Below are 11,772 nucleotides of genomic sequence, written 5' to 3'. Positions count from 1 at the left end.
TCTTGCTTAATTTCCCCTCCCTTTGCTGCAGCACATACTCAGTTAAGAATCCCTTTCTAACATTAAAAAAAGAAAAAGAGAGTAGTTCTTGGACCTCCTCATGATAGAAATTATATCTTTAGGCCGGGTGTGGTGGCTCACGTGTGTAATCCCAGCAGTTTGGGAGGCCGAGGCAGGTGGATCACTTGAGCTCAGGAGTTCAAAACCAGCCTGAGCAACATGGTAAAACCCTATCTCTACAAAAAGTACAAAAATTAGCCAGGTGTGGTTGCATGTACCTGCAATCCCAGCTACTCAGGAAGCTGAGGGAGGAGAATCTCTTGAACCCAGGAGGTGGAGGTTGCAATGAGCTCTGATCATGCCACTGCACTCCAGCCTGGGCGACAGAGTGAGACCCTGTCTCAAAAAAAACAAAATAAAGTTGTATCTTTAATATCCATTAACTGAAAAATAAAAATAAAAATAAGGACCAAAAATTACTATGCGGACACACATGCTTTTAAATGAATTTGTGGGTTATTAACCACAGTAACATCTATGAACCTGTGAAAAACTGTTACTGGTTTAGGCTTAAGGGTTTGCCCAGTCTAGCTTCAATGTTCAATGGGTGGGCGCGGTGGCTCACACTTTGGGAGGTGGCCAAGGCAGGCAGATCGCTTAGTCCAGGAGTTGGAGACCAGCCTGAGCCACATAGCAAAACCCTATCTCTACAAAAAATTTAAAAATTAGCTGTGCGCGGTCACGCGCACCTGTAGTCCCAGATATTGGAGGGCGGTGGGGGGTGGCGCTGAGGCGGGAGGATCACTTGAGGCCAGAAGGTCAAGGCTGCAGTGAGCCGAGGCTGAGTCACTGCACTCCAGCCTGGGTGGCACAGCAAAACTGTCAAAAAAACAAAACAAAACCAAACAGACAAACAAGAACCAAAGTTGGATGCAGTGGCTCGTATCTGTAATCCCAACAACTCGGAAGGCTCAGGCAGGAGGATTGCTTGAGGCCAGGAGTTCAAGACCAGCCTGGGCAACATAGTGAGACCCTCGCCTCTGAAAAAATTAAATATTAATAAAAACAAACCCTAGTAGCTTCAGTCTTTGATTCTCCATCCCTCATTTCATCCCTTTGTCTTCTGGTAATAGAATTTCCTTCTTGTTTTTCCTTTGGGATGAGCCACCTTCACTCCCTGGGATTCTGCTGGGATTGAGTTACCGCCTTCCGGGCTCAAGCGATCCTCCCACCTCAGCCTCCCAAGTCGCTAAGACCACAGGTGCATGCCACCATGCCTGGCTAATGATTTGTATTTTCTGTAGAGCCGGCGTTTTGCCCTGTTGCCCAGGAGTTTTTCCTTTAATGTTCTCCTGCTACTTACTAATTCACTTTGTCACCCTGTGAGCTCATAAGAGCAGAGAGATAGCAACAGGAGCTAAAAAAACTCTAAGCTGTGAAAAAATATTAAATATGAAATCATGATAGCTATTAGCTTAATTTGTTTTAGGGAAATTGCAAAGTAATTTTTTGGGAATCAGTGTCCCACTGCAGTGATTCCATATGGGGATTCCTAATTCCCAGTATGTTTTTAAAATAATCTGTAAACACCTAGTACAAACACATGATATGAAATTCAAGAGGTACAAAAGGGCATACAGCCCTGCACTCTCCCAGTTTCCCTCCCCGAAGGCAACAACCATTACCAGTTTCTCGTGTTGTGCTTCCAGAGGTATTCTTGTCCAACAGAACTTCAGTGATGAAAACAGTTGCCTGTGCTGCCCAGTTTGGTAGCCATTAGCCACACGGGGCAGTTGAGCACTTGATATGTGGCTAGTGTGTCTTAGGAGCTGACTTTAAAAAAAAATTTTTTGGCCGGGCGCGGTGGCTCACGCTTGTAATCCCAGCACTTTGGGAGGCCGAGGCGGGCGGATCACGAGGTCAAGAGATCGAGACCATCCTGGCTAACACGGTGAAACCCCGTCTCTACTAAAAATACAAAAAAATTAGCCGGGCGTGATGGCGGGCTCCTGTAGTCCCAGCTACTCGGGAGGCTGAGGCAGGAGAATGGCGTGAACCCGGGAGGCGGAGCTTGCAGTGAGCCGAGATTGCGCCACTGCACTCCCGCCTGGGCCACAGAGCGAGACTTCGCCTCAAAAAAAAAAAAAAAAAAAAATTTTTTTTTTTTTTTTAAAGACTCACCGTCTTGCTCTGTTTACCAGACTGGACTGCAGTGATGTGTGAACATGGCCTCAAACTCCTATTTATTTATTTTTTGAGACAGGGCCTCACTCTGTTGTCCAGGCTGGAGTGCAGTGGTGCAGTCATAGGTCACTGCAACCTTGACCTCCTGGGCTCAAGAAATCCTCCCACCTCAGCCTCCTAAATTGCTGGGACTACAGATGAATGCCACCATGTTTGGCTGATTTTTACAATTTTAAATTTTTTGCCTGGGCGCAGTGGCTCATGCCTGTAATCTCAGCACTTTGGGAGGCTGAGGCGGGCAGATCACCTGAGGTCAGGAGTTCGAGACCAGCCTGGCCAACATGGCAAAACCTTGTCTCTACCAAAAATACAAAAATTTGCTGGGTATGGTGGTGCGTGCCTGTAGTCCCAGCTACTTGGAGGCTGAGGCACGATAATCGCTTGAACCCAGGAGGCAGATGTTGTAATAAGCTGAGACTGCGCCACTGCACTCCAGCCTGGGTGACAGAGTGAGACCCGTCTCAAAAAAAATAAAAATAAATAAATAAATAAATTTTTTGTAGAAAAGGGGTTTCACTATGTTGCCCAGGGTGTTCTTGAACTATTGGCCTCAAGCTATCCTCCCACTTGGCCTCCCAAAGTGCTAGGATTACAGGCATGAGCCACTGTGGCCAACCTAAATTTATATGTAAATAGCCACATGTGGCTAGTGGCTACTGTATCAGACCTCACAGTTCTGTACAGATAACGCACAGCGCACAGTAGCATACTATACACGCCCTATTAAATCTTGCTTTGTTCCCCTAACAGCACCTATGCATCTTGGAGATAGATTGTCCCAGTCTGCCTCATTTTTAAAAACTGCTGCGTAATATCCTCTTGTAATCCACAAAGGCAATCCCAGACCCAGCCTGGGGGGCCATGGGTCATCACTTTTTACAACAAGCTCTAAAATCTTCCACATATACCATAATCAAGGCACTTCAGAACAACCCTAGGTTCCTCATACCTCTACTTTTATTAGCCTGGGCTTGACATAGTTGGACATTGAATAGTCACTTCTAGGGGCTGGTGGAAATAATTTACCATGAGTGACTGCCCTAAAATATACTCTCCACCCACGTGGCCCGTGTCTGGCATTCACTAGTGCTGGTGGCATTCTTTAAGGTTGCTCATATCTCTAAGTGGTTCTCCTTTAAAGAGCAAAGTCTCCTGGGAAAGGTGGTCATTAAGCAGAACATCTGGGGCTCATCTTGATTTTGCCCTGTTGAGAGGGGCCAAGGGACTTGGTAGAGCAGCAGGGGCTCTGACGGTGAACCTCATTGTTTTTAAAATTATTCTTAAGAGGCCAGGTGCGTTGGCTCACGCCTGTAGTCCTAGGACTTTGAGGAGCAGAGGCAGGAGGATCGTTTGAGTCCAGGAGTTCAAGATTAGACTGAGCAACACGGGGAGACCTCATTTCTACAAAAAATTTAAAAGAAAATTAATTGGGCATTGTGGCATGAGCCTGTGGTTCCCGCTACTCGGGAGGCTGAGGTGGGAGGCTGTGGTTCCCGCTACTCACCTGAGCCCAGGAGGTTGAGACTTGCAGTGAGCTGAGTTCACACCACTGTACTCAAGCCTTGATGACAGAATGAGAGTTTCTCAAAAAAAAAAAAATTGTCCTTAAGTCCATGTGGACCCCTGACCAGGTTTGTGCCCTAGACAGCCTTCCTCTGAGGGCAATTCAGGTGGTGAGACTCCAGCTTTAAATGGCCTCTAGAGAAATTTCACTAACCTGCCTTGGTGTCTGACCCTGTATAACCCCTTTCTTCTGGAGGTCCCTTTGGGTGGCAGTAGATACGGGATTTGGTGTCTGACAGCTCTGGGGACAGATCCCAGCTCCAAATGGCAGAGTCTCTACAGATTACAAGCCAAATACTTAGCACTATGTGCTGATCTTCAGGAAGTCAGTCTATATTTCATAACAAGTCACATGGGGATAATGAAGGAATGGCCTAAAATGCTCTCAGTAATATTCCTGAGTCATCCCTCAGGGCTGGGCTTGGTGTTAGGCATGGCGGGGAAGGGAGCAGAGCTGTGTGCAGAGGAAGATGCAGTTCTTGCCTTGTCAGGGTCCCTGACCTGATGGCGACCCATGGTGGAGTCTTCATAGTGACAGACACCAGTGTAAAATCAGATCCAGGTTGTGCAACCCTCAAAGCAGGTCTCCTCACTCACCGGGATAGATAGACTATTGGCCGTACCTGCATCCACCACTTGCCATGGTTTCGTTGTGGGTGGAGGATACTTTCCTGCCCCCTGGCTTTGGGTTTGCCCACGTGGATTGCTCTGGCCTTGGAATGAAGCAGAAACCAAAGGCTGCCAGTTCCGAGCCCACGTCTGAAGTCGCCTTAGGTGGTTCCGCGGGCCCCGTGCGCTCCCACCTTCACCCAGAGGGCCTTCTCTGGTGCAGCCGCTGCTTCTTCAGCCTCCGCCCAAAAGAAACGGAGCCCCCTGGCTGATCCGCAGGCCTACAGGGAGCCACAGAGCGCAGTGGCTGGACCAGCGTTCAAGCCCAAGCACAGGCCTGCGAGAATCTTGTTCCAGCCGCTGTTTAGGGTGGTTGATTAGGACGCGTTGCAGTGGCGGTAGCTCACCAATCCAGTGCGTGCACCGGCTCCTTTATTAGGCTATAGAGCCAGTGGCTCCCACAGGGACCTGATACAACAGTGCTTTAAATAAGGAGCATATTGAGCTCTCATGTCGTAAGCCAGTGGAGAAGTCCAGGGCTAGTGTGGGGGCTCCGGCGGGGGCTGTGGCCCCCATCCGCATGGAGCCTCCCCATGGTTCACAGGTCTCAGTCTTCGGAGCCTTCGGCCCTGCGAGCCCGAACAGTCCACAGGGCGGCGCCAAACCCTCTTTCGAACGCCATCCTCTAAAGCCTCGGCTCTATCCGGTTCTTCTTCAGGCTCAGGATTTTCACTCTTCTCGAATGGGGGTGGCCCTCCCCCAATCTTCTGAGTCGCAACAGCATCTCCCTCCCTCCAGGACCTCAGAGCCAGAGCTGGGCGAGAGGCCCTGACCTCCGGGGTAGGGTGGAAGCGTCCCTGTGAAGGTGCGGTCCTGCCTCCCATCCCCAGGCGCCGGGCCTCTCCCACCCTCAGCGCCCTGCTCACCTCCAGCTGAAGATGCCAGGGCACCTCTGCTTCCTCCCTGCCCTTTCTGCAGTACCGCCGAGTGTGCATAAAAGGGTTTAATACAGGCTTTGCTGGGTGCGGGGACTCCCACCTGTAATCCCAGTACCTTGAGAGACCAAGGCGGGAGGATCACTTGAGGCCAGGAGTTCAAAACCAGCCTGGGCAACAAAGTGAGGCCCGTCTCTGGAAAAAAAAAAAAAAAAAAAAAGAATAAAAGAGGTCCCTTTTTCTGGGAGATTGATATAGGGGAGTGTGAGTTAGAAGGGAGGCATTGAGGATCAGTCATTTAAAGCAGCATCCAAGGATGTTCAAGGCTAGAGATCCACAGGTGTATTTTCAGAAACTGAATTTCCTGGCGGGGCACAGTGACTCATGCCTGTAATCCCAGCACTTTGGGAGGCCAAGGTGAGCGGATCACTTGAGGTCAGGAGTTCAAGACTAGCCTGGCCAACATGCTGAAACTGTTTTTAGAAAAAAAAAAAAATTGGCCAGGCATGGTGGTGGGCGCCTGTAATCCCAGCTATTCGGGAGGCTGAGGCAGGAGAATCACTTGAACCCGGAAGGCAGAGGTTGCAGTCAACCGAGATCACGCTACTGCACTCCAGCCTGGGTGACAGAGACTGTCTCCAAAAACAAACAAACACACAAACAAAACACAAAAAAACCCCAAAACCCAAAACAAGCCAGGCGTGGTAGCTCGCACCTGTAATCTCAGCCCTTTGGGAGGCCAGGGCGGGTGGATTACCTGAGGTCAGGAGTTTGAGACCAGCCTGACCAACATGGGGAAACCCCGTCTCTACTAAAAATACAAAAATTAGCCGGGCATAGTGGTGCATGCCTGTAACCCCAGCTACTAGGGAGGCTGAGGCAGGAGACTTGCTTGAACCCAGGAGGCAGAGGATGCAGTGAGCTGAGATCGTGCCATTGCATTCCAGACTGAGCAACAAGAGCAAAACTCCACCTTAAAAGAAAAAGAAAAAAAAAGAAAAAACAAACAAAACTCCTGAATTTCCCTGTGGATACCTTTTCTCTGGCAGCCTTTTTCAATGAGGGCTAAGTTTTCTCCAATACTATATGGCCTGCAGACCGCTCAGCTTTCATTCCAGTGAAAACATTCCAGAAAAAACTCTGAATCAATCCCAGGTGTTTCTCCAATCAGCTCAGGATGATTGTGTGTTACCTGCTGCCCAGCTAGTGACACCTCTCCAGGCCTCTGACTTAGCTAGGTCTCCACCATGTGACTCCACCATAGACTCCCCGCCTTCTTCTTTTGCAAAGCCTCGGACACCCAAACACCTACCAAAAGTGGGTAGTGTGCCAGGACACCTCCAAGTGTAAGTGGGGCTCTCCAGCACACCTGGATGTGGAGGTGTGATGCAGAGTGGTGGCTGCTCGTGACACTCATTTCACCCCTTTCTGTGCCGGTGCCAGAAGCCCAGGAAGCACACATCAAGGCTCGCTTGCCAGCGGGGTGCTGCCAATAAAATGTAGTCACGTGGAATTTGGAATGTGGAAAGGAGGTAGAAGTCATCCTCTCCTCCCCCATAGCAGCAGGTGTGCAGGCTCTGGTGGTCAGCTGGACTCCATACTCCCCCACCAGTCACCAGCCTGGGGACCGTGGGGCCAAGGACCTCAGCAGCAGTTTCCCAAGTTTCCTGACTTCTTCCATCCCCTGGAAATCAGCTGTGGTAAAGTAGCCTGAAAGCCAGTGGTGCAACCCCATCCCTACAACCTTCACCACCTCTAGTCCCTCCAGTGATAAGCACTAATTGCCTATATACAACCCTTTTTTGTTTGAAATATCTAGAGTAATTTCTGTTTTCCTATCTGGGGTAGTGTAACATAAGAAGAAATATATATTTGGTCTCTGCCCCCAGTTCCTAACACAAAGCTCCCAAAACCCTTGAAAATTCCTGAATGATGGTAGTGCTAAGAGCATTGTCCTTTGTTAGTTTATCATTTTTCTTTTCTCCTAGGTGTTTTTTCCTTTTTAAACTTTTCTTTTAGGTTAGGGGGTACATATGCACGTTCGTTATATAGCTAAACTTGTGTCATGGGGGTTTGTTGTACAGATTATTTCATCACCCAGGTACCAAGCCTAGTACCCAATAGTTTTTTCTGCTCCTCTCCCTCCTCCCACCCTCCACCCTCAGGTAGGGCCCAGTGTCTATTGTTTATGAGTTCTCATTATTTTGCTCCCACTTATAAGAACATACAGTATTTGGTTTTCTGTTCCTGTCTTAGTTTGCTGAGGATAATGGCCTCTAGCTCCATCTGTGTTCCGGCAAAAGACATGATCTCGCTGTTTTTTATGGTTGCACATCTTTTGTTCTAACATTTGGTCCTTAAACCTGGTTCCTGATACAGAGCTCCTAAATCCCTTGGAATTTTCTGGGTGATAGAAGCGTCCTTTGTTCTCATGAGGTGACTCTTGGTGGGCTCCTTATTTGGGGACTGGTCACCAAAAAGACCTATGGTTAGAAGCGTTGTGCTGTCAGCCCCATTCCCCATCCTCTGGGGTGGGGAGTGGAGCTGGAGCTCAATCATGCCTACGTGATAAAGCCTCCAGAAAACTCCTTAAAAGACAGGACTTGGAGAGCTTCCGGGTTGGCGAACACATCCATGTTCCAGGAGAGTGGTGCACCCCAACTCCACAAGGACCCTTCCAGACCTCACCCTGTGTATCTCTTCATCTGGCTTCATCATTTGTGTCCTTTAAAATATCCTTTGTAATAAATCAGCAATAGTAAGAAAACTGTTTTCCTGGGTTCCATGAGCTGTTCTAGCAAATGTTCAAACCTGAGGAGGGAGTTGTGGGGACCTCCAATTTACAGCCAGTTGGTCATATGCATAGGTGATGCTTGGCCTTGCACCTGGGGTCTGACATGGGGATGGTCTTGTGTGACTGAACCCTTAACCTGTGGAGTCTGGTGCTCACTCTGCTTAGGGCTTCTCTGCCTTTTTAGTGTCCTTCTAGAAGGCCTTTCCTTCCTCTTGTCAGCTCAGAAAACTTTTCTTCCACTTCCCTTCTTCTAAACCATCCCTTACATCTACTCCTTTCCAGCCGACCAAGAGCAGAACCACGGCTGGCTCCACTGCCACCATGCTGTCCCACACAGTCTCCTCAGGATGTATTCAGATGTCCAGCCCTCCCCTCAGTCTAGGAGCCCCCCCCTTTGAGGAAAGGGATGCTGGCCTAGTCAACTCTTTCCCAGCACCAGGCACAGCATCTGGCATGTTCCATCTTTTTCGTGGACTCTCCCCAGGCGGCCTGACCTTCCCTCCTCTGAACCGGTGCATTTCTTGTCTGCATCATGTTTGCCCTAATCAGATATCACCTTATTTCCATCTTTTAAAAAATGCTTTATTTCTCTGGCAGGCTTCATCGGAATCACAATTTTCATTCCTTTAGTAACTGTTGGCCTTGTATCCACCTCTCTCTGGCACTCAGGTCTCACGTAAGAGCTGGCTGTCTGAGCTGTGATTTGCGATCAGTGAGATGGAGACAGAGGCAGCCCTAGGCAGTCATGTTTTGTTCCACCTGACCCTGGGCGCTACTCCCCCTCCCAGGCTACAGGCGGGCAGGGCACCAGCCAGGGAGAGACAGCTCATCCATACTCTGGCCCAGCAGAAACTCTGGGCTTAGACAAAACTGCTCAATTGAGGACAAACTGGGCAAAGTAGAATCTTACTTTGGGAGTTTTTAGAAATAAGGTGGGGTGGCATTTGGGAATACTAAGAATTGTAGCTGGGCATGGTGGTACGTGCCTGTAGACCCCCAGCTCTGGAGGCTGAGGTAGGAGGATCTTTGGAGCCCAAGAGCTTGAGGCAGCAGTGAGCTATGAATGCACCACTGCACTCCAGCCTGGGTGACAGATCAAGACCCTGTCTGAAAAAAAAAAGTACACATTTGAGATGCATAAAATTTTGTTATAGAAATTATAAGCATCGAAATGTGAAATTATGTAAATATGCCAAAATAGAAACCTGGAGGTGCTTGGAATCCAGACTTTGGGAGCCCAGCAGTGCAAGGATCTCTAGTGTTGGCTTTTTTTTTTTTTTGAGATGGAATCTCACTCTGTTGCCCAGGCTAGTGTGCAGTGGCCCATTATAAGCTCACTGCAAGCTCCGCCTCCCAGGTTCAGGCAATTCTCCCTCCCTCAGCTTCCTGAGTAACTGGGATTACAGGCATGCATCACCACCCCGAGCTAATTTTTGTAATTTTTAGTAGAGACAGGGTTTTGCCATGTTGGCCGGGGTGGTCTTGAACTCCTGCCTCAGGTGGTCCACCTACCTCAGCCTCCCAAAGTGCTGGGATTACAAGCATGAGTCACTGCACCCAGCCTTGTCTTGGCTTCTTGTCAGCTCCCTGCTTATGTCCAACACTCACCCCTATTAGAGCTGGTGTGGGGAGCTTCTGTCCTGATGACTTAACAGTGTAATTAAAGTGCTTAGCGCTGTACCTGGACCACAGCTGGTACCAATAAACAGCAGCTGCCATCATCCTCACCATCCGCATGTTATTGTTATATTAACTCTTTGATGGCAACCATGGCTTATCCCCCCATCTCCCTATGCCCTACAGCAGGGCAGTAGAATGGTTAAGAGGCTTTGAAGTCTAACAGTGCTAGCTTAAAACCCTAATTTGTCGCTTTGGATGTGAGGCTTTGGGCACTTTGGGCAGGTCACCTACGTTCTTCGAGCCCTGTATCCTTATCTGTCAGATGATTTTTTTTTTTTTTGAGATGATGGAGTCTCATTCTTTGTCCAGGCTGGAGTGCAGTGGCGTGATCTCGGCTCACTGCAAGCTCCACCTTCCAGGTTCACACCGTCCTCCTGCCTCAGCTTCCCGAGTAGCTGGGACTACAGGCTCCTGCCACCACGTCCGGCTAATTTTTTTGTATTTTTAGTGCAGACAGGGTTTCACCATGTTAGCCAGGATGGTCTCGATCTCCTGACCTCGTGATCCGCCCACCTCGGCCTCCAAAAGTGTCAGATGATTTTAACAACTACGCTTCCATGACTTGCTGGGCTAGATGATATGACTGTAAAATGCCTAACCCACGGTTTAGCATCAAGTATGCAAATTGTAAATGGTAGCGCTGCTCTGCCTATGACTGTTTAGTCTTGTGCTTTAAACTCAAATATTTGTTGGCCTACTGAAGTCACCACACAGAGAAAGATGCTTTTCATTCTCAGTAAAGAACTTTGGGAGATAACTGGGGCAGGCAGCAAGAGAACAGACGTCATATGTCTAGCATCAGCAAACTCATCAGAACTGATGGGCATATCACTTTGCTTAGAACCTGCACCAGCACACACACGGGGCTGCTTCCCAGTCACACTGCTCCTGGGAAGGTAGGGGGGCTGCTGTTCTGCAATTAGCGCGGTTCTTTACCTCCTATTACTGAACTGCCAGAGTTCATTTGTGTTCAGTTAGGTAGATGATCAATTCTTGTTCATTCCTATTTTCTTTTGCTCACTAACATGTTTAACGTTCACTAACATACCAAATGTGATTTATTAGCGACTTTTTCTTTGAAGATGGAGTGGAGGAATCCTTGCGCCTTCTGCAACATGCTACTGCTGTTATGGAACAGTGCAGGTATGGATGTGCATCAGCCGGGGATGGGGAGAGGCTAGGGCAGTACATGTGAATGGAGAGGTAGCCCCACCAGTATGTTTTCTGAAATACAGTCCCGCAGAGGGCAGTCTTGGGAAATTACTGTTCTCATACACTCTTCTTGACCCTACCCCTCCAGCACCTCCCTGCTATCCAACGGTTGGGATTTTTAAGAAGAAAAACAAATTTTAAAAAAAGCAATGTGAATCTTTTGCCATCTTGTAAGGGTGAAAAGCCCCCTACCAAGTCTGGATGAACATTCATGCGTGTGCTTGAGGGCTTGGGAAAAAGACAGGGCTTGGCCCCACAGTGCAGGTAGGCCCAGTGATCCTATGATAGGGGCCAGGAGACGGGAGGTCCCCTGTGGGCAGGAGTTCAAGTATGTGGTATATGACTGGTGCTTGATGAACCAAGGGAGAGGGCACCAGAAACAATGGTAATTGTAAAATCTCCACCCCCTGAGGATATGTTTTCAGGTCTGGGTGACTAATTAGACTGGGAAACAAGGGAGGAAATGATGGCCCTGTGCTTGCTCTGCCCACTGCCTCTGTGGATGCGTGGGCCACTGGCTTCAGTCCTGCTTTTATGATGGCCGTTGTTTATGCTGTGTGTTTTTGCAGGAGGCCTGAGGTGGGCTGGGTTCTCCTCCTATGGCAGGGCTTCACTCTCCTCCTCCGCTGGGGGCTTCGCTGTCCCTGGGATAAGAATAACAATGCCAAGGTTTTCATTCTTGAAAGGAGCAATTAAGCTTCTCACCCCCTCCTCATTTTAGATGGGAACTGTGAG

General features: G+C 48.9%; 1 protein-coding gene across 13 annotated transcripts in view; it reads right to left on the bottom strand.

The window, feature by feature from the left end:
- Nucleotides 1–10,865: 10,865 nt before the first annotated feature.
- Nucleotides 10,866–11,772, bottom strand: part of LOC115933002 (leucine-rich repeat-containing protein 37A3-like) — a 39,361-nt gene continuing 38,454 nt past the window's right edge. For all 13 annotated transcript variants that reach the window (XM_063705808.1, XM_063705807.1, XM_063705815.1 and 10 more), the window contains one exon: nt 10,866–11,681. In XM_063705808.1, the coding sequence (XP_063561878.1) occupies nt 11,648–11,681 (34 nt within the window). In that variant the 3' untranslated portion in view covers nt 10,866–11,647. The remainder of the gene's footprint in view (nt 11,682–11,772) is intronic.

This window comes from Gorilla gorilla, chromosome 4 (assembly GCF_029281585.2).
Source record: "Gorilla gorilla gorilla isolate KB3781 chromosome 4, NHGRI_mGorGor1-v2.1_pri, whole genome shotgun sequence".
NCBI classification, from domain to species: Eukaryota; Metazoa; Chordata; class Mammalia; order Primates; family Hominidae; genus Gorilla; species Gorilla gorilla.
Note: the sequence above shows the minus strand (reverse complement) of the source record. Positions and strands in the feature narration are given on the sequence as shown.